The sequence below is a fragment of the Scyliorhinus torazame genome, chromosome 1 (genome assembly GCF_047496885.1).
Source record: "Scyliorhinus torazame isolate Kashiwa2021f chromosome 1, sScyTor2.1, whole genome shotgun sequence".
NCBI classification, from domain to species: Eukaryota; Metazoa; Chordata; class Chondrichthyes; order Carcharhiniformes; family Scyliorhinidae; genus Scyliorhinus; species Scyliorhinus torazame.
Genome location: NC_092707.1, coordinates 275631708 through 275655342, shown reverse-complemented (window position 1 = coordinate 275655342; position 23635 = coordinate 275631708). Strand labels below are relative to the sequence as shown.

The 23635-nt window shown below is 48.3% G+C and overlaps 1 protein-coding gene across 1 annotated transcript in view; it reads right to left on the bottom strand.

Moving 5' to 3' along the window:
• Nucleotides 1-286: 286 nt before the first annotated feature.
• Nucleotides 287-23635, bottom strand: part of slx4ip (SLX4 interacting protein) — a 211274-nt gene continuing 187925 nt past the window's right edge. Inside the window, 3 exon segments of the mRNA XM_072506403.1 lie at nt 287-719; nt 721-1540; nt 12664-12770. Coding sequence (XP_072362504.1) covers nt 669-719; nt 721-1540; nt 12664-12770 — 978 coding nt within the window. The 3' untranslated portion in view covers nt 287-668.

Sequence of the window (23635 nt, the reverse complement as noted above, 5' to 3'; positions counted from 1 at the left end):
AGCAAAATGAATAAATTATCAAGTAACATATGTATAGCCAAAATTGGGAAAGTGAAAAACTAGATTGTTTCGGCAAATATTTATTCATGTCACTGTGGCTTTAACCATCTATAGTCCTGTCCAATTTTAATTTTTTTATTACTGTAATTAATCACTAATAAATGTAATTGCACAAATCTTTATCAGACCACCAAGACACTAAAACCAATATTAATAGATAGCCATTTATCTCTCAAGTGAAAAGCCATTTATCTCTCAAGTGAAAACCAAACAAAAACATAAACAGTTACAGATCTATTTAATCTTTATTGTGAAATACAAGATGGAACAATAGGCTTACAAATGGAAATTATACAAAGATTACTAAGACAGGAAAGAATGATTTTCAAATCAAATTAAAAACATATTTGTTGAAATCCATTACTTGTAAATAGTTATTAATGGTATTTGTATCAAATTAGCCAGAACGGAAAATACAAAGAACTTAAACTCTCTTATTGCCACTCAAGGTTATAAAGAGAGAATTACATTGAAATTCAGAGCAAGTTATCCATTAGGATTAAATTTAATATTAAAGTACAAGTTTGGAATATCCATGACTGCTGGCATCTCGACATTACAATAGTGATGTGCTTTGATAAATGACTTCTTATTTATGCACTACATGATTAGTGATTGTCATGTAACAACTTGTTAATTCCTGAAAGTTCCAGCCTTTTTTGGCTGTCGAAGTCTCGATTTTCTTGGCATATTTTCTGCCTCAGACCCAACTTCTACCGATGCTGTACTTGTTGCTGAATTCATAGGTTCAGAACCAGAAAGACTTGGGGATGCATTCTCTGACCTTTTTGTCAGTTTGGTTCGTGTTGTTAGTCGTCTCTTTTTACATTTATCCATGTCGCAAAAGTCTTGGGGAGAACTGCCTACAGAAAACAAGGACCCACATCCATCCTCTTTTGTGAGGCCAAAACTGTTGGGTTTACCTTTGACTGACCTTTTACAATTGGAATTATGTTTGAAAAACTTTTTTCTCACAGATGATTCTCTTAAAGACTCAGGGGAATTCATTCCCATTGTAACCTCACGGAGGGATGCTGGAGTCTCCCCTGAAACTAGCTTCTTGGCACTATCTGTTCCGTTCTGACTGGAGCCTCTCCTTGGCTTTGTTTGTAATTTTGTGTTTACTTCATTTTGTTTAGCATCCTGCAGTGCTGACTCACTGCTGCCTACTGTGCTTTTCAAACCTGTCTTCAGCTGTTCAATCGCTTGAGGTTGTTGTTGGCAGTTCTCTTGAACTGGCTGTATCTCATTAATATATTTTTCCAGTTTTATGACAGGAAGTAATAGCTTGCTTTGAACAGAGTTCATACAATCTTCTGTTCTTCCAGTATTTATATCCTGAATCTCATGCCTGAAACCTGCAGCAGATTGGGCTACATCCTGCTCATCTTCTATCACAGCATGCAATACCTTTGGCAAACAGTTCTTAGTTTCGGATTTGTTATAGTTTCCCATTTTTGTGTGACAAGTCTTCTTCACACTGAAAAAATGAAAGGTCCAGAAAGAATTAAGATGTTCATTGTCACTCAGATGAAAAACATTCATTTAAGTATTCCGTACTTGTGAAAAGCCCCCAAAGTTATTCAAATGTCAATCTTAATTAATTCTGTTGCACATAGTTCAGATGTTTCCAGCTGTGAAAACTAATACTCGTTTCGCATAAATTTTATATTAAGTAAAAAAGCAAAAGCAGGAAGTACATTTTGGGGGGCTAACAAGAAAAAGCTTGTTTTTGAAATGAACCTAAAAGAATTCTTCTATTAACATACTGCTTGTTTAAACAGCCAACACATTAAAAGAAAATGCTTTAAGTCTATATTCTGTGGCAATAATTGGAAATTCCAATATTTTTAACACTGAATACTTGACAAGCAGCAACAGAATGTTGTGTTAAGAAGTGCTTACGGCTGATTCTGGTAAAGATTTTTTTTAAAACCCTGATATTTAATTTGCTCAAGATCTCAAAATGCAATTTGTGGGAGAAGCTTTTTCCCTGTTTCGTTTATTTCAGTTGAGCCTATCAGGCTTCACCTGCTCGTGTTGTAGCCTAGAAATTCAGCAATCGCAATGCAACAATAAAAAGCATTTAAATAATGCCTTTAACATAGAAAATGTCCCAAGGCACTTCACAAAGGAGTAACAAGAGGAACAGAACACTGAATGAATTGGGAGAGAAATTAGGGAAGATAATTAGAGGCTTGGCAGTAAAGGTGAGTTCTGTGAAGGTCAGGGCCTAGGCAGCTGAAAGTTCTGAGACCTAAGTGGCAGGGTAGGAAGATCAGATAGCCAGATTCAGAAACCAAAGGAGACAGAGGGGGGAGGATGGCTGAAGAGGCTGGTAGTAGTGGGGGTGAAGGATGCCACGGAAGGATTTGAGGGCAGGGATGATGATTTTAAATTTAATGTATTGGGATAGGGACAAGCATGGTTTTGTTCTGGGCAGGATACAAATAAATATATGTTGGATAAGTTGGAATTTATGGAATGTGGAGGAAAGGACACCAGCAAGGAGAACATTGGAGTAATTGCGTATGGAGATTGTAATACAATGGAAAAGGGTTTCAATGTTAGAGCGATAAGATAGAGGCAAAGGTGAATAATGTTATATTGGAAGAAATAAACAGTGTGGTAAATGTGCAGTTTGAAGCTCAGGCTCAAGCAGAAGGCCAATGTACAGTATAGTCTTACTGAACCACGAGTGCCCAAATATGGATGGATTCACATGAACTAAGAAATAGGACCAGGAGTCAGCTATCTGGCCCATTGAACTGCTCCGGCAGATCTGATTGTAGACTTCACTTTCCTGCTTACCCCCCCATAACCTTTGACTCCCTAGTAGATCAAATATCTGTCTCACTCTGCCTTGAATATATTCAATGACCCAGCCTTCACTGCTCTCTGTGGAAGAGAATGCCAAAATCTAACAATCGTTATCTCCATCTTAAATGGGAAATATCTTTAAAACTGCGTCCCAGTTCTAAATTCTCCCAGCACCGGGGAAACATCCTCTAAGCATTTACTCTGTCAAGCCCCCTCAGGATCTTACATATTTTAATCAGATCGCCGATAATTCTTTTGAACCCCAGCTGAGTTTGTGACAAGCATCGCAAACCATGACTTCAGTTATTTTGTTGTTTGTACTCCAGGAAATCGTGGCTCACCCAAGACTAGATTTTAAATGGGAAGTTTAATAGCACAGATGTGGTCACAAGATTGAGTGAAAATGTTTTGAGAGGTCCAACTGGATAGCATCAACATAATTATGGAAGCTAACTCCACACTTATGGATGCTGTCACTATAGGATAGTATATAGATAAGGAAAAGGAGGGGCCAAAGAATTTCTTCAGGGACTCCTGAGGTGACAGTGCAAGGGAGGAATGAGAAGGAATTATAGGGCGCGATTCTCCGCTCCCGCAACTAAGTGCCCACGCCGTCGTGAACGCCATAGAGTTTCACGACGGCGCGAAACGGCCCCGATCTCGATCGATTCAGGGCCCGAAAATGGGCGAGGAGCGGAGCCGTGAGGAACTCGGGGTGGCGTGGCGCGAAAGCAGCGTCGTAAGTGCGCGACGCCCGAATGACGGGCGCTGCGCCATAAATGGCGCGATCCGCGCATGGAAGGACCCAGGAGGAGGGGAAGGAGGCGAGATGGCTGAGCCCCGACGAGCCACACCAAGGTTCCGGGACACGGACCTGGACACCCTCCTCGATGAGGTTGAAAGCCGAAGGGCCACCCTCTGCCCAAGACGTGGGCATCGCCAGCCGTCCACGGTGAGGTGCGGTTGGCACCGCTGTGAGTGCTGTGGGGCACATCCCCCGGTCCAGGGAACAATGTCGGAAGAAGCTGCACGACCTCACTCGGGCTGCCAGGGTAAGTGCCGTGAGGGTGCCTCCGGGTCACATCCACCCTCCCCTCCCCTCCCGTGCACGAGGTGGGGGGAAAGTGGGGTGGGTGGGGAGGTTCAGGGTGCACAACGTTGTACTCGACCCACATGAGCACTGGGACCCCCCCTGGATAGATGCCATGGCGTGGCTCAACTGTCTCCTCACCCCGCATCAATATAGCTTATATCTGCACGCTCTGATGATACCCGCCTAATTGTGAGGCTTTTTCCAACCCCCCCCCCCCCCCCCACCCACCCACCCACCCACCCACTCACCAGGACAAGACAGCTCACAACCAACGTTAGCGTATGAGAACTGGAGGGGGTTCTCCTGTGCTAAATGTTCTAAATGTTCACGAGCAGAGGGCCGTCGGGACTTCGGCCCATTCGGGCCGGAGAATCGCCATTTTGGGTGTCTCGGGCTATTCTCCGGCCTGAGCCGCGCAGAACTCGACGGGGCCGATCTCGCCACTTGGGTGAATCGCAGGAGGGCGTCGGACCGGCGTTGCGTGGAAAAACGGCACGCCAGTCGATTCTCCCAACCGGTGCGGCATCGGAGAATCGCGCCCATAAGCTATACATTGACTGCATCCAGATAGAGGAATGGGTCCAACGAGGATCTGGGGCGAAATTCTCCGGAAAAGGCGCGATGTCCGCCGACTGGCGCCCAAAACGGCGCAAATCAGACGGGAATCGCGCCGCCCCAAAGGTGCGGAATGCTCCGCATCTTTGGGGGCCGAGCCCCAACCTTGAGGGGCTAGGTCGGCGCCGGACGAATTTCCGCCCCGCCAGCTGGCGGAAAAGGCCTTTGGTGCCCCGCCAGCTGGCACGGAAATGACATCTCCGGGCGGCGCATGCGCAGGAGCGTGTGCGGCCGCTGACAGCTTCCCACACATGCGCAGTGGAGGGAGTCTCTTCCGCCTCCGCCATGGTGGAGACCGTGGCGAAGGCGGAAGGGAAAGAGTGCCCCCACGGCACAGGCCCGCCCGCGGATCGGTGGGCCCCGATCACGGGCCAGGCCACCGTGGGGGCACCCCCGGGGCCAGATCGCCCCACGCCCCCCCCCCCCCCCCCCCCCAAGGACCCTGGAGCCCGCCCGCGCCGCCTTGTCCCGCCGGTAAGGTAGGTGGTTTAATTTACGCCGGCGGGACAGGCATTTTAGCAGCGGGACTTCGGCCCATCCGGGCCGGAGAATCGAGAGGGGGGGCCCGTCAACCGGCGCGGCGCAATTCCCGCCCCCGCCGAATCTCAGGTGCCGGAGACTTCGGCAACCGGCGGGGGCGGGATTCACGCCAGCCCCCGGCGATTCTCCGACCCGGCGGGGGGTCGGAGAATCTCGCCCCTGAAACTGGACAATGGTGGAGAAGAACAGTGATCTACATTGTTCAACATTGTGAAAAGATTGAGGAAGATAAAGAGGGGAAACTCACCACAGTCAATATCACAGATGACATCATTCATGCTTTGACCAGGGCAGCCAGTGCTGTGACATTGGAAGAATCTGATTTAGATTGTAGCTTTTTTTAAAGGTGGAAGTGGCAATCATTTTAAAGGGAAGAGAGATGGTCAAGAATGTAATACTGGGTTTCTGTAGCTACAGAAAACCACCAACTTATTTTTTGGTTGAAGGAAATCAGAGACTGTACAATAATACACCAACAGTTTCTTCAAGTCTTCTATTCTCAGCAACTACCTGTTAAATTTAATGCAATATTGATTCCCATTACTATTATGGGTGGCACAGTGGCTAGCACTGCTGCATCACCAACACCAGAGACCTGGGTTCAATTCCAGCCTTGGGTGATGATGTGGAGTTTGCACATCATGTCCCCGTATCTGCAGCGTTCCTCCAGGTGCTCCTGCTTCCTCCCACAGTCCAAATATATGCAGGTTAGGTGGTTGGCCATACTAAATTGCCACTTAGTGTCCAAGGATGCGGACGTTGGGTGAGATTGGAAGGATTGGGGGGGGGGGGCGTGAGTGGGCCTAGTTGAGTGCTCTTTCATAGGGCCGTGCAGATTCAATGGGCCTCCTTCTGCACTGTAGGAATTCAATGATTACTACTACCTCTAACTACACTCTGTTCACTTAACATGATAAACAAGATGCTAGGATTTTGGTAGCAGGTCAGTTTGATAAGTGGATACTTTGCACGTGTGAAAATGCCATTACAGAATTTGTCAAACTTATGGCCGCTGAGGAAGCAGATCATGACAGGTTTACGGTTTTACCAAATATATTCTTTAGTGTGCTGGGCATTTCTAAATCTCATGTTTAAGAGTTTGCTTGTACTGTGCAATTTGCAACAGTATACCCTGATAAATGAGATAAAAGGACTGCCATGTGATCAGAACCAAAGACAGAGGTCGGGATTCTCCATCGGCCAAGGGCAGAATCGGGAAACACAACTGGACGGAGAATTGCGCATCAGCCAGAAATCGTGGCCGTCGCTGGTTGCCAAATGGAATGCCATGCTCTGGCCCCTTGACAGTGGCATGAATGAGTTCTATGTCGCACGTCAGTGTGGCCATGCAAATTGTACAGTAAATGCCGTGGCATATCATTAACGGGCCTGCCCCGGTATTCTCGGAGCCTCCAACAATACTCCGCCTCCGCCAGGAAGAATTACCATTACCGTAAAACTGTTGGTGTTGCCACTGTCTGTGGGGCGGGGGCGGGGGGAGATTCTGTCAGGGCCGGAGAGGAGTAGCAAGGGGCGATCAGGGGATGGTCCGTGGGGTTGGGGTGCCCCCCCCTAGGATTGGGTGTCCAGGCACAGGCCGCCATTGCTATGGCCTGCAAGGCAGCCATCTTGCTGCGCACCCCACTGACTGCCCACAGAGGGCTGTCGTTGCAGAGAGCAACACCAGCCGAATGGGTGCCCCCCCATAACCAGGCGTCACCCTGCTGGTGGGGCATCATGTGGCCTCCCCCAAGGAGGACACCCACAGTAGATCCCATAGGAGGGTGCTGGACAGGGGCCGCAGAGCGTACAGCTAGCAAGCGCAAGGCCAACCACACGTAACCCTGCCGGCAGGTACGGGTGCCGGGGCCAGGGGTGTGGTGCGGAGGGCATAGTGCCAGGGGGAACGGCTGGGTGTGAGTGGGAGGCGACAGGGGCTACAATGCCGGCCAAGTCCATCGTGTAGCCCGTTGGGCCTGATTGGGCATGGGGGTACCCACCACTTTACCCCCTACAGACAATGGATTTCGGTATCGAATCAGGCAAGGTTGCCATCATCCTAGCCGTCGCAGCCTTGGTGGACGCACTGAGGCTTACGAGCAGGAGCTGCTCAGAGAGGGCCCTGCAGAACCAGAGGTTTCCCCAGAGGAACAGGGGCCAGCCAGTGAGGATGAAGAGATGACTGCCCAACAGGCTGAGGAGGTGGGAAGGAGACGCGCATCACACCTCGTGTATATCGGCAGTGCCAGTCATTCAAAGATCTGCCGGATCCGAAGACTCCATCTGAGCATGGACTGAGTCCACCAGGTTGCCCGGGCAATGGGATTTGCTGCCATCGCCGGGATGCCCCAGGTCCAGGGGTGATCGACAGAACGCATGTCCTCCTATGAGCGCCACTGTATGAGGGGGTGGTCATCACGAACTGAAAGGGGCTCCACTCTGTGAACGTGGAGCTGGTGTGAGACCTCGAGATGCACATCATGCATGTCTGCACCCAATACTTGACGCCTTCATCCCGGCACACTCGACAGTTCCCGACACCCCCGGGCGAAGGGTTGGCCCCTGGGCGAGGGGGGTTATCCACTGCAGTTGTGACTGACGACGCCTATCTGAAGGCCACATTAGAGAACCGCTACAATGATGTCCATGCAACGACCAGTGGTGTGATCAAGCAGTACATCGGTGTGCTCAAGATGTGATTCAGGTGCCGAGAGCGCTCTGTAGGGGCCCTCCAGTAGGAGAATCTCATACATCGTGGTGGCCTGCTGCGTCCTCCACAATATCGCGTAGCAGAGGGGCGACGTGCTGGAGGAGGAAGACAAATGGCAGTCCTTGTCTCGCAAGGAGGATGCAGAGGAGGCCTAGATGGGCAGGGCATGGGGCCAGGGCAGCTATAGGAGGCTGCACAACATGTGGCGCTTCGGCCATCGCGCACAGAACAATCTAATCGCCTCCAGGTTCACCATTTATGGGGCCTAGCCACTGGCACTCCTACCATCCTGTCCCACTCCCCCTCATTCCTCTCTGCACCCCCCATACCCCATGGTGTGGGAGACACTGGGGCCCGGGCGCTGCGTGATGGCTGCTCTGGGGGCCCTGGCTTGTGCCCACCTTCGACATCAGCTCCCCCCACCAGCGGTCTCCCACCTCCCCCACCCGGCACACAATCCCAGCCCAACCCATCCCTCATATCCGGCAGACAGAGCTCCGAGGCCAGTGAGAATGTTAGTGTACTGGGTATTTATTGTGATTACTCTGTGCCTTAGACCCTAATATTGTCCTATCCGCTTCATCCGTGCCAACTTAAATGGTGTTTAGCTTTCTGGCCTTACGGGCTCTAATGCTCCATCAAAGTGGTTCCCCAGCGGTACATCAGGAATGGAGGCGGCCTGCTACAAATCCCGCCCTGTGACCTAGGTCCCCTTTAGTGGCCAACTCCTGGAGCGACCGGGCCGTCATTCGGGTGTCCCAGGTGGCATGCTGTCACCAATCTCTGCCCGCTGCCCATCAGATATGCCAGGGACAGGAGGGGGGTATTCAGAGGTGTTGCGGTGTTCCGGCATGTTCCTTGCAGGAGTAACCGGATGGTCCACAGCACCTCCTCCTCCCTCAGGGTGCCCGATGGCCCCTGGGCTACTCCTCAAATGGGGTGCAGCCAGAGCAAGCTCCGGGGGCTCCCCCGTCACCTGGAGCTGCCAGTCCTGGAGGCCAGCTCTCATGTCGACCAGCGTCTCAATGCTCGCGGCCATGGAGCACAGGGACTGTACCATGTTCCTTTGGGACTGTGCCACGTCACTCAGTGATCATACCAGGTCCCTCTGTGACTGGCTCAGGTCAACCAGAGCCAGGCCAACACCGTCGTGCCTGCAGCCATGGCCCATTGTGACTGGAGGAAGCTCTGGAGAGCAACTGCAATGTCCAGGTGGCCGTGGTACATGGCTGCCTCTGACAGGGCTGCCCTGTTCTGTGCCTCGGCTTCCGCCCACACAGAGTGCCCAGGCCTTGAACATCTTGACCCATTGCCGATACCCTCTCCCCCAATGGCTCCACTGTGGATGCCACCCATGCGGTGTTGGCCTGGGTGGCACGCATTGTCGCCACCACCACCTGTCCCTGCAGGCGGTTGGACTCCTCCAACTGCACCTGCTGGCGCTGGATGGTTGCGGACAACCACTCATGTAGTCCCTGGTTCTCTGACTGCATCGCCAGCATTGATGGGACTGCTATTTCCAGAACCCCAAGACCCATCTGGACGGCAGCTAGTCCCTGGGGTTGGGTCGCCCTCCGACCGTCCTCCCCTTCGGGGGTTCCTACCTCCACCTGATGAACCAAAGCATGTGTGTGGTGTGCAACAGATAGTGTCCCAGGAGCCTCTTCACGAACATGCCCAACTGAGGTGAGGGTCTCTGGGATGGGTGGAAGATGTTGATGAAAGCAATGCCCCCGGGGTGTCACAGGGCTGAAGCGGGGGGCTCGTGACGCAACATGTTCCGCCTCGCCACTGGATAAGTCTTGGGATTGGGGATGGGGATGCTTGACGGGCCCGCCACGTCGCCAGGTGATCCTGTAAGATATACAACAAGAAGCATAATTAGATTGCGGGTGGGGAGGGGGGGTTCAGTGGGGGCTGTGCGGTGCCACATGTGCCATAGCAATCCATCAGGGGCTCACTTTGCTTCCCTGATGCTGGTTCCTCCTTGAAGACTGCCCAGGGGCTGGTTTAGTACACTGGGCTAAATCGCTGGCTTTTAAAGCAGACCAACGCAGGCCAGCAGCACGGTTCAATTCCCGTACCAGCCTCCCCGAACAGGCACCGGAATGTGGCGACTAGGGGCTTTTCACAGTAACTTCGTTGAAGCCTACTTGTGACAATAAGCGATTTTCATTTCATTTTCATTTTTCAATGTTAAATTAGACTAAGAAGGGGCAGCACGTGGCACCATGTTAGCATTGCTGCCTACAGCGCTGAGGACCTGGGTTCGAATCCCGGCCCTGGGTCACTGTCCATGTGGAGTTTGCACATTCTCCCCGTGTCTGCATGGGTTTCACCCCCACAACCCAAAGATGTGAAGGTTAGGTGGATTGGCCACGCTAAATTGCCCCTTAATTGGGAAAAAAAAATTAATTGGGCACTCTAAATTTTTTTAAAAATTAGACGAAGAAGTGCAAAAGACCCTTTTCTTTAGGTCAGTGTTTTCAAACTTCTTTTCTGGACACACATTTTTACCAACCGGCTGACCTTCGGGACCCACGCTGGCCGACCACCCACTCCGGCCGACTTTCGCGACCCACCATTTTGCTTATCTGTTTGGTCCTCATGATCTCACTAGCTTTGTCATTCGATGTTACATTTCTGTATGGGTTGTTCATCAGAGGACCTGGAGCTTACACCAGTACTGCTTTGTCCTGCTGAGGACACTGCAAAACTCTCTCCAGCAGATTCACTTGTGAGATCCTGGCCTGTTTGTGACTCTGGTCCTCTCTTCCTTAGTCCAAAAAAATCCACCTTCAGTTCTTCACATAGTCCTGTTGCTGGCAGCTACAAAACGGAGAAAGCTCTCCTCAGTACTTTCGCGCCCAGAGCACATGACGTCAATGCACTGGTCGCGTGACCTGCTCTCTCCTGCTGCTCCAGGTGGGATGACTCCATTGATTTAAAAATAAAAATCTGCTACTGGGACAGCGCGTTGATGTACAGTAGAGGTGGTCTGCCCCACTGGGCTCCCAGCCTGCGTAACAGTATATCTGTCTAAGGGGGGCACGCATGCGTGGGACAGCCGGCATCCTTGAAAGCGGTTGTGGTTGGCATTTTTATAAGTCGGTCACGGCCATTGGCCACTTATTCCCGCGATTGGGATGCCACGACTGATCACTCCACGTCCGCGGGGTGAGTTTGAAAATGACTGCTTCAGGTAACTTGCTTGGTCTCTCTTAGCAGACTTTATCAACCGACCTCTCAACGAGTTTTTGTCCTCTTCGTCTTCCACATCTACAGAAAGTTGAGGCTTGGTGCCCTGCCCCTCCTCTTGTCTGGGAGTTGGCTTAAAGAGCAGCTAATTAAGCCTGATATCTCAATTGAAAATAGTTTTGTGCAAAACTCAACAGGACAGAACATTCTAACCTACCATGGTGTCAATGCCTCAGATAATGATTTCCTCATGATCCACAATCAGCATAAGAAATTAAGTTCAGGTCTGGTTAATTAATATATAATTAACTAGCAGGTTCATGTGGAGGAGGATTTCAAACATTGGAAAACAATCTAAATCAACACTTTGGCATTACTCATATCTGCATCCTTTCCATGAAGAAAAATGTATCAAAAATGTCAAAACATGACGCACTAATTAATCACTATTCTAAATTCAATCTAGATAATATAATGGTACCTTTTCCATTAGAATGTATAACTTTCTCACTTGCAACTGAGATTAGAGTCAAAAATAACCCTTCAAAGATAGTGACCTATGATCTATAGCAGTCACTGGTGCAAATGAAGGATATATAAATTTAGAGCTTCGTCTGGAAATGTTTGGGAAGCGAGAAACCAGCAGGATGACTACTTCTTCTTCTTCAGTTTGTAAATGATCATATGCATCAGGAATAATGGCAAGAGGACTTTAAAGGAATTTCTGCACATGTTCAAGAATACTCCAACCACTAATTTCCAAAGCATTTCACAGAGGCACAATCAAAGTCTACGTTACCATTAACGCCCAGCACCACAATGGACAAAACACATTTCCAATTAATCCCCTGTTAAATGGGCATATGTATTTTGTAACCATGGTTACTCCAGGTGAGTAATAGAAGGGTTGCAATCTACTACTCAGTTTATTTTTGTCTAATACTGGATTGTTCGGAAACTCCACCACCACACTCTCCTCCTCCAAGACCTTCCTTAAAACCCCATCTATTTGATCAATATTTTAATTACCCCTCCCAGTATCTCCTTTAGATGGTATCTTTTTTTCTGATTATGCCTGTGAAATGCTTTTGGACAATTGTCTATGTTAAAAGTGCTTAAAAAATAGTTGTTATGGTTTAAGTATCATCTCTCAAGGAATGAAATAGTCAATGAGATTGACGAACACCATTGTATTATCTGTATAAAATGTTAAGGCTCGGTGGAGTGATGGAAAAATATATATAAAAGTTTACACTGATACATTATGAGATGCAGGAAGGAAGAAAAGTTATACTCCAATAAACTTTTACCAAGGCATAAAGTTGAGGCCTAAGATGTGCCTGCTAGCGAGAGGTCAGCATATGTTTGTATTTTACTGGCCAGGGTTTTCCAGTCCCGCCAGTAGCTTCAATTGACTTTTGTCTGCTCTCCAAATGTTCCCATCCTACCCCCAACAATGCCTACCACTGGCGGGCTGGAACTCTAAAATAGCAGTTAATAACGCTCTTCAAAAGTTGCATAAATGCAACTTTCCGTTTAGTAAAGTCTGTAACACAGTCAGATTTAAGACTTTTCATATTATAGATAGGGAGTAAACGCTTCAGTCTAATTATGTAGTAATACATACATGTGTCTCAAAGCTTCTTTCTTCTTCTGTATTGAAATAGAGATATCACAAAGCCCTTTCATTTCTGAATCCCCAGCAAAGTACTCTGAGGCTCCACGCTCAGCACCCTGTTAAAAAAATGCAGTATCTCATTAAAGGTAGGTACGCTTACATACAAATTTTCTTATTCTGTATTATTTCTTGATGCACTCATCAAGAGGAAGGATATTACCACTAACTGGAAAATGGAAGACTTTCCATTTGGATCACCCATTGTCAGCATTGAGCACTTCCAGGTTAGATATAGCTAAAGCTCATGAAATAACATTTTGGAGCTTGTATTTTAGAATCTGGTGTTATCAACAAACATAGAGTAGAAGACAATCATTCCTGAAACACACTTTTGTCCTTTTGGAAAGCCAACATAATGACTTTAATAGGGATTATTTATTCAATCAGCTCATTCTTTGCATTTCATCTTTTGAAATAGTGCGATGATTGTCCCTTTAAGGGCAACATAGCAAAGTAAGGATCACCTGGCATGGATGACCAATCGGGACTCAGAGTGGGGAATCAACCCATGATGAGAAAGGCTCCTAGGCAGACATTTTGGGAGCGAGCTACATCCATGAGGCAATTCTTATTAATAACTACCTTTTGTGTTCACTAATGACATCTGTGAAAGTGCATTTTTATAGATAGTTAATAAAATAAACTGAGAGCTGGGATCAAGTTTAAGTATCAGCTGTAATGCACCGTTCTACTGTTCTGAATCAGCTTTATTTGGCTGCATGCCACACCACAGCTCCAGCTGATACAGTACAACAATGCAGCTGACCCCAATGTTCACTTTCCTATTATTTGAAAAGAAACAATTTAACAAGCAAGTTTATTGTTAGGAGCAGATTTAAAACCAATTCTATTCAGGTATCTTCGAAGGCACCATTACACATTTAACAGTAACTAAAGTTTTAACTTTCAACACATCTTCTCAAAATTTTACACACATTTTGTTTGATGTTTGGGTAAATATACTGTGATAAATCACTGGATTTATGCAGAACAAAGTTAGGCATGTCCACTCTGCCTCAATCTCAATTACAAAAGAACATTCCAAAACTATAACACCATATATGGTGTATAAGGTCCCTTATTGAAATAGTTAATTTAATGCCAATTAGCATCAAATTAGGAAAAGGTTTGTGCTGCCAATCTGTGCCCATTCAGAAGTGGATTGAGACAGTTCATGCTCCATTAATGTAGGATCCCTCCTGCAAAATGGAGGAAACATTGATTCTATTAGTAGTGTATGTGGTAATGGCCTGACCAGAGCGACAGCATATCTTACAGGGCCAAAAAAGAACCACATAGCAACACAACAAAGAAACAATGCATATCTCGCCACATTGCTGTCAAGTATCACTGTGCGTTCAGAGAAGAGTGTACCCATACTTAATTACTGAAAACTTAATAACATTTAAATATTACAAAGGTGATAGCAGTTCTTAGGATATGCATGGCATAACCAATATAGCAAATATACGGTGCAACCAAGTCAGCAAAACACATCAAAGTTTATTGTTTGCCTGTCGTGCAATGGGTCACTGGTTGTGAAAACATAACACATTATAATATACTGTTTGTCATACTATCTAGCCCTGTATCTTTCTATGTATGATACCATACGCAGAATGTAACAACTGCACTGATACAAAATATGTTTACCAAAACCTCCCCACACTTTCATGAAAATGGTAATTCTAATTCACAACCTCTATTTTCCAGAGTTTGCCTACCAAAACATATTTCTTATTTAGAAAATGAAAATTGTGTTTCCTATACATTGTTGATACTAAATATTATAAATGAAAGAATGCACAGCACTATTTCTTCACTCCTAGTAATCCTGGAATTAACAATAAATCTTGTGGCAGGTTATTTTTGTGTAGAATTGCTTTTGCAGTCCTGAAAGTGTTAACAAACACGAGTTCTTAAAACAAGTGATCACAGTTGGGCAGGTCATAAGTGAGTATTTCTCTCTCCCCCATTCCCCAGAGTAGTTTTAAAACAAAACAAAACATGAAACGAACACACAAAATAGATGCAGAATTGTTCAATTAAAAGACTCAAGTATGAGTCAGCCCTCGATACTGAAAGACACTGTGGGAACTGCTGAAAATTCTACTGAAAGAATTATGTAAACTCCCTCAGGCTGGAAATAAGCCACAAAGGGAAGCTGTTGTAAGGAAAGCCAAAGGACATGACACAGAATGTAAGTCCAAGCAATCACTGAGCTAATACGGATGTATTTCTTGTGATTTTCCTCAATGTTCTCAAACTTAATTAGTCTCTATTTAGAATAGGGGTGGTATAAATGAAGTCAGAATCTTTGCAACTGCTTCAACTAGAACACCATAAACTCTTTTAGAAACTTTTGTTATGGTAAACTAAATCTCACGCAGCAATTCTTCCTGTAAGCATCGATTAAGCAGCTTTCAAAAAACAAGAAACGGGACACAATGATAGCCCCAGATGTTTGTTGATCAAAAGGAATGCATTGTTGTGCTTAAAATAACCAAGTTTTAACTTCCGATGATAAAAATATTGCAATCTGTGGTTAATATTAGATCTGATAATTCAGCGGTTAGGAGCTATTTTTAGACCATATATTTCTCCATCACAGCAACTTCTATTTAATATTATAAGAAATATTTTGTAAGAATCTTGAATGTTGCTTACATCCCAGCTAGATCTATAGTTTTACAATTTATAGAAGAAACTGAAAAAAGGCAATTCTTGCTCTAAAATGCTGAAAGACTCTTGGGGAAACGGTAGCACAATGGTTAGCACAGTTGCTTCACAGCTCCAGGGTCCAGGTTCGATTCCCGGCTTGGGTCACTGTCTGTGCTGAGTTTGCATTTTCTCCGTGTGTCTGCATGGGTTTCCTCCAGGTGCTCTGGTTTATCCCACAGTCCGAAGATGTGCAGGGTAGGTGGATTGGCCATGCTAAATTGCCCTTAGTTTCCAAAAAGGTTAGGTGGGGTTACTAGGATAGGGTGGATGTGTGGGCTTAGGTAGGGTGCTCTTTCCAAGGGCCGGTGCAGACTCGATGGGCCAAATGGCCTCCTTCTGCACTGTAGATTCTATGATTCTATAATACAGTAATTAAAGTCATCCACTAATGCCAAATCCATTAATGTCACTTGCGCCAGCTGTCCTTTATGATAGCACAAACTACAGCACAAATATCTTTATAAACCACTTCATTTCTTGACAAAATCTTCACACAACAGAATTAGTTAAAATTGCTTCAGTGGGGGCAGCACGGTGGCGCTCTGGCTAGCACTGCTGCCTCACGACGCCTTGGATCCGGGTTCGATCCTGGCCCCGGGTCACAGTCCAGTGGGGCAGCACGGTGGCGCTCTGGCTAGCACTGCTGCCACACGACGCCTTGGATCCGGGTTCGATCCTGGCCCCGGGTCACAGTCCAGTGGGGCAGCACGGTGGCGCTCTGGCTAGCACTGCTGCCACATGGCGCCTTGGATCCGGGTTTGATCCTGGCCCCGGGTCACAGTCCAGTGGGGCAGCACGGTGGCGCTCTGGCTAGCACTGCTGCCACATGGCGCCTTGGATCCGGGTTTGATCCTGGCCCCGGGTCACAGTCCGTGTGGAGTTTGCACATTCTCTCCATTTGGGCAGCACGGTAGCACAACTGGATAGCACTGTGGCTTCACAGCGCCAGGGTCCCAGGTTCGATTCCCTGCTGGGTCACTGTCTGTGCGGAGTCTGCATGTTCTCCCCGTGTCTGCGTGGGTTTCCTCCGGGTGCTCCGGTTTCCTCTCACAGTCCAAAGACGGGCAGGTTAGGTGGATTAGCCATGATAAATTTCCCTTAGTGACCAAAAAGGTTAGGAGTTATTGGGTTACGGGGATAGGGTGGAAGTGAGGCCTTAAGTGGGTCGGTGCAGACTCGATGGGCCGAATGGCCTGCACTGTATGTTCTATGTCTGCATGGGTCTCACCCCCACAACCCAAAGATGTTCAGGATAGGTGGAAAGGCCACACTAAATTGCCCCTTAATTAGAATTTTAAAAAAAAAATTGCTTCAGTGGCTTTAAGCAAAATCATGTCAACGTAACTAAAACCAAGGAAAAAACCTTGCCTGCAAATTCCACTGGCAACTTTCCAGCCAAAATTAACAAACAGTTATTGAGTTCAACCTATAACATACGAAGAGAGTATCATGCCTATAACATATGCAGAGAGTATCATAAACCAAGGGTTCAGATATATATGAGTGGTCTCAGGGCTTACAATGTAGGGTATTCTGCTCAACTGGCAAACTTATTAGTAACTTCAAAATAATTAGAATTTTTCCACAGTAGGATTTATTCTCCGGCAGTCTTTGGTCTCATGAGACGATAGTCTGCGCCTTTGTGGTTAACTCTGTGTTAAGCATCGCCTGATGGCGCTCAGGAGCCCCACTCTGGTATGGCAGTGTCTGCCTCACTTGCTGCAGATGAAGATAGAAGGCTGAGAAGGTGCAGAGTTCGCAGTCCTATTTTCTCTGGCCCTCTTCTCAGCCAGCCGAGCGTTCCATTAGTCCCCGCCTCTTCCAATGCCCCACCCAGTCCGCTTCCAGATGTCCCAGCTGTTGGCAACTGTCTCACAGCTGTATGTGCCGATGTCTGCTGTCTTTATATCTTGTGTACAGGTGTCCATGAAGCATAGGTACGGACATCCAGCAGGCCATGACCCAGCGGTCATGTCACTGTATGGATGGTCTTGGGTATATGGCTGCCATCCATTCAAAGAATGTAGCCGAGCCATTGCAGACACCATCAACTTAGTGATAAGTGAATGCTGACAGAATTAGCATGCTCCAGGACTTCTCAATTGATGTCCTTGACCCATGAAGACATGCCAATCATACCTCTGAGAAAACAAAGGTGAAAACTGTTCAGCCTTTTCCCCTGCTAGCATATGTTGTCCAGATCTCACTACTGTAGAGGAGTACACTGAAGACATAGACTTGGTAGATTTGCAACGTGGCATTTTTTTTTGGGAAAAATATTTTATTCAAGGCAGTTGCACATATACACACACAAATCAGAAGAACAACAGAACAATTCAATGAACAACAACACCCATCTAACATCAACCCCCCAACACACATCGCCATCTCCATTTTGACACGCTTGCCCCTCCCAAACCCCCCCTTAGCTGACCCCTCAATCCTCCTTGAAGAAATCGATAAACTGCTTCCACTTCCAGATGAACCCCTCTGCGGACCCCCTCAGAGTGAACTTGAACTTCTCCAGCCTCAAGAATTCTGCCAGGTCACCCAACTACACTCCCGCCACTGTCGTATGATCCCTATGCACCACTTTAAACTGGATGAGACTTAGCCTCGCACATGATGAGGACGTGTTCACCCACCGCCCACATCTTGGCCCCCACCTCCCCTCCCAGCTCCTCCTCCCATTTACGCTTAATAGCTCCCACCAGAGCTCCTTCCCACTCCCATCAACTCCTTAAGACACCTTCCCCCTCCCTATTTCGTCCTTCAACAGCACCTTGTCCTGAAACACCAGGAAAAGACGGCACCTCTCTCCTTAAAAAATCCCAAACCTGCAGATACCTAAAGTCATTCCCCCTGGGCAACTCATACACTTCCTCCAGCCTGCACACTTCCTCCAGCCTGCAAATTTGCCCCCTAAAAACAAGTCTCAGAAGCGCTCAATCCCTGCCTGCCACCACCCCCTAAACCTCGCATTCAGCCCCGTGCAGTGTGGTGTTCTTCATCGGATGCTGTTGATCCAGACATTCCACAGTAAGAATTATAGAACTAGATTTTCCACCCTGTTATAACCTGTGACTGGAAATTTAGATCCCAAAACTGGCTAAAGCATAGGTTCACCAACAAATTAATAATGATATATTTCCAACGGCCTATTAGGAAAGGGCAGCCTGTTTGCCTATCCTTCAATTATTCTAATTTCTATTCATAAAACTAAGGAACAAACCTGAATTATAGAAGGCTACCAAACTTTTTTTACAATTTAAAGTAACCAATTTATCCCCCCCCCCCCCCCCCCCCCCCCACCAATTAAGGGGCAATTTAGCATGGCCAATCCACATGCCCTGCACATCTTTGGTTTGTGGGGGTGAGACCCACGCGATAATGGGGAGAATGTGCAAACTCCACATGGACAGCACGCGGGACTGGGATTGAACCCGGGTCATCGGTGCTGTGAGGCAGCAGTGTGACCACTGCACCACCGTGGCGCCCCTGGAAGGCTACAAGACTCATGGAAATTCATACAGTGCAGAAGGAGGCCATTCAGCCCATCAGCTCTGCACCGGTCCTCTTAAAATGCTCTGTACCCAGGCCCCCACCCTATCCCCGTCAGCCCCTAACTCCACCTAACCTGCACATCTTCCTTAATACCGCAAAAAGACAGCACATTCTACTAAGGCAGAAACATGGGGATAATACACTCAGCCAAATAGAAGACAGGTTGCATTAACAAAAAAAGAGGGGTTTAACAGTCATGCAGAGCAAGCCAAGACATGTCACAGCATTAACCTGTGAATTTCAGAGTTGACACAGCAAAAAGACATATTATTTAATGTCAATTAATAGCCATATCAATTCTTACATTAGGATAATGGAACAACCGTTAAATGTTATGAAGAGTTTTCAAACAAACTTACAGCAATGTTTTATTCTTTTATTTTTTAAATAAAAATAAATGCTTAAAGGGAATCTTCAACCCAGCATTGCACTTTGTTTTCAGTACAGGTCTCTAAAGGTGTCAGAAAGAGGTACAAGGACATAAGAACAGAAGAAATTGGAGCAGCAACAGACCATAAGGCCCTTCGAGCCGGCTCCACCATTCAATACCATCATGGCTGACCTGCTGCCTCACCTCTGCTTTCCCACAAGCTTTCCATATCCCTTGATTCCCTGCAACTTCAAAACTCTATCTCAGTCTTAAGTACACTCAACATTGGAGTATCCACAGCTCTCTGGGGTAGAGAACACAAAAGATTCACAACCCTTTGAATAAAGAATGTTCTCTTCTCAGTCTTAAGTGATCGACCCATATCCTCAGTCTGTGGCGTCATGTTCTAGAGAAAGCAACCTCTGAGTGTCTACCCTGCCAAACCCCTATTCTTTCAATTGACATATCAGACAAGGAGTATGACCCTGTTCCCTCGAACGGTCTTTGCATATTAGGAGCCACTGTGGTTACTTAATATACAGCATCCAGTGACCATCACTGGTTATTTTTCAACTATGGAACATGATAGGGGCTTGAACTGGATATGACTGAACACAGGCATGGGGATCACAATGCATGATTAACCTGCACATGTTCATTCCGCTGCATGCATAATGTTGCATTTTTGCTGCTTGCCGATTTTTGTGATTGCTAAGAGCAATCAGGAGAATCCATACTGTTCACTGACTGCATGCATCAAGAGGAGGCCTGATGTCATGATTAGCTCATGCTGACATCTGGTGGCAGCCATGGAGGAATAGGTCGTGCATTCGGCAACTCCCGTCTGGAACGGACTCTAGGACCTTTTTTCAGGCGTTTTCACGGACATTTTGGGGCAGATTGGTGAAGCGAACACTGCCAAAAGGATTCCCTCTCTGTTGTATAGATAGCTGGACCAGGAGTGGCCGGGTGAAGTGTTTAAATCCCAACAGACAAAGCGTGCGCAGCGGACGCCGAGGCACAACATGGCGGCCGGTATAGACCAGGGTGCATGGGCGCAGTGGTCACAGGAGCAACAGGAGTTCCTTAGGGGCTGCTTTGCTGATTTTAAAAAGGACATGCTGGCCCCGATGAAGGCATCAATAGACCAAATGATCGCAACTCAGGCGACACAAGGGAAAGCGATGAAGGAGATGGAGAAAAAGCTGTCCGACCATGAGGGCGAATTGGTCGTATTGGCCTTTAAGGTGGAAGCGCAGGATGACCCCCACAAGAAGTGGCAGGAGAGGCTGGAAGACCTAGAAAATAGGTCCAGGAGACAGAACTTGAGAATTGTGGGCCTCCCCGAAGATGTGGAGGGGTCGGATGCGGGAGCATTTGTGTCCAAGATGCTGGAGACGCTGATAGGGACGGGGGTATTCCCTCGACCCCTGGAGCTGAATGGGGTACACAGAGCCCTCGCAAGGAAGCCCAAGGCGAATGAACCGCCGAGGGCCATGGCGGTGAGATTTCATCGCTTCTGGGTGCGTGCAAGGGCTGTGGTGGTGGCTGGAGGGTGCAGTGTTTTCAGCAAAGTTGAGATACGGAGGGGGGAGGGGCCCTGTACTTAGTGCGATCTTTCGGGAAGTTGGAGCCTTGGTTCAACAAGTGTCTCCTCACGGGGCAATGTTAGTGCCATCTGTTTATTTTTCGTTTTGTATTACTATTTACTCACTGGGGCTGGAGAGGTAGTTTAATTGGCTTATTCACGTGGGGAGAGGGGTCCGGACAATGAGGCGACAGTCTGATCGGCACCAGGGGCGGGAGCTGCCGGGGTCAGCATGGGTCAGCTGACTCTAGGGAGCGTAGTGGGGGGTGAGCAAGTGGTGCGTGGCGGGGGGTTTTGGGTCGTGGGGCTGTTGGGGGGGGGGGGGGGGGGGTGAATGCCGCTTTGCTGACAGAGGAGGTATCAATTTCGGGGTACCAATTGAGGGTCGGGGGCTCCCTGTGGGGGCGCTCGAGGAAGCGAAGGGCGCGGGCTCGAGGTTGGCCAAAAAAGGGCGATGGCTAGTTGGCGGGGCGCGGGGAGTTAGCCCCCCGTCCAGGCTGATCAGGTGGAATGTGAGGGGTTTGAATGGGCCGGTCAAAAGAGCATGCGTGTTCACGCACCTAAAGGGGTTAAAGGCAGAGCTCGCAGATCATCCGAGATTGAGAAAGGGATGGGTCGGCCAGGTGTTCCATTCAAGGCTGGTTTCGAAGACCAGGGGGGTAGCAATTCTGATCAGTAAGGGTGTGGCATTCGAGGCTGGGAGAATTGTGGCAGATAAGGGGGGCAGGTATATAATGGTGAGTGGAAAGTGGGAGGGGGTGTGGGTGGTGTTTGTGAACGTCTACGCTCCGAATTGGGATGATGTGAAATTTATGAGACGCATGCTGGGCAAAATCCCGGACTTAGAATCACACAACCTGATCATGGGGGGAGACTTTAACACAGTCGTTGACCCCGAGCTGGACCGGTTGAAGTCCAGGACAGGGAAGCGACCGGCAGTGGCTAAGGAACTGAAGGGTTTTTTGGAGCAGATGGTGGGGTATGGATCCCTGGAGGTTCGCACGGCCGAGAGTGAAGGAGTTCTCTTTTTTTTCCCACGTTCATAAGGTTTATTCCCGCATAGACTTCTTTGTCTTGAGCAGGGCGTCAATCCCAAAGGTGGCGGGGACAGAATACTCAGCAATCACAGTCTCAGACCATGCCCTGCACTGGGTGGACCTGCTGCTTAGTGAGGAGAGAGGGCAGCGCCCACTCTGGAGACTGGATGTGGGGCTGCTGGCAGATGTAGAGGTTTGCGGGCGGATTAGCAGGAACATCCAGGATTACCTGGAAACAAACAATACGGGTGAGGTAGCAGCGGCAACGGTCTGGGAGGCTCTGAAGGCAGTTATCAGAGGGGAGCTCATCTCAATTTTATCCCATAGGGAAAAGAGAGAAAGAGCAGAGAGGGAGAGACTGTTGGAGGAGATACTCCGAGTGGACAGGAGATACGCGGAGGCCCCCGAGGCGGGGCTACTGAGGGAGCGGCGGAGTCTGCAGGCGTAGTTTGAACTGCTGACCACAGGGAAAGTGAGGCTAGAGAGAAAGGAACCCTCCCTCCAACAATGTCACAGGCCTTGATCTCACTCATTCTTAAACGAGGGAAGGACCCGGAACATTGCGGGTCATACAGGCCGATTTCACTTTTAAACGTGGATGCCAAATTGCTAGCTAAGATTCTGGCCACAAGAATTGAGGATTGCGTCCCAGGGGTGATAGAGGAAGACCAGACTGGGTTTGTGAAAGGCAGACAACTCAATACCAATGTCCAGAGACTTTTGAATATTATTATGATGCCCTCAGAGGGAGGGGAGGCGGAGGTGGTAACAGCGATGGACGCAGAGAAAGCCTTTGACCGGGTGGAGTGGGAGTACCTGTGGGAAACGCTGGGGACGTTCGGGTTTGGTGAGGGCTTTATTGGCTGGGTGAAATTGCTGGAGCAGGCGCCAGTAGCAAGTGTATGTACAAACTGGCTGAGGTAGGGGTACTTCGAGCTTCACCGGGGAACGAGGCAGGGGTGTCCCCTCTCCCCGTTACTATTTGCCCTAGCTATAGAACCGCTAGCTATGGCACTCGAGGAACTGACGGGGACTGGTTCGGGGGGGGGGGGGGGGGGGGGGGGGTGTGGAACATCGGGTCTCGTTATACGCGGATGATTTGCTCCTGTACATTTCGGACCCTGTGGAGGGGATGGGAGACGTTCTGCGGATCCTGAGGGATTTAGGTAGTTTTTCAGCGTACAAACTGAACATGGGAAAGAGCGAGTTGTTTGTGATCCAGGCCAAGAGGCAGGAGGAGAGACTGAAAGAGCTGCCGCTCAGGATGGTAGAGAAAAGTTTTCGTTACCTGGGTATACAGGTGGCCAGGAAATGGGATGCCCTGCACAGGCTCAACCTGACCCCGTTGGTGGAGCAAATGGAAGGGGACTTTAAAAGGTGGGACATGCTCCCGCTGTCACTGGCAGGGAGGGTGCAGACCGTGAAAATGACTGTCCTCCCCAGATTTTTGTTTGTCTTTCAGGGCCTCCCGATCTTTATCCCTAAGGCCTTTTGTAAGCTTTTCGGGCTTTGTGTGGGCGAATAAGACCCCGCGAGTAAGGAGATCGCTGTTGGAGTGCAGTCGGGGGGGGGGGGGGGGGGTTGGCGCTGCCGAGCTTTCGCAACTACTACTGGGCGGCCAATATAGCTATGATTAAGAAG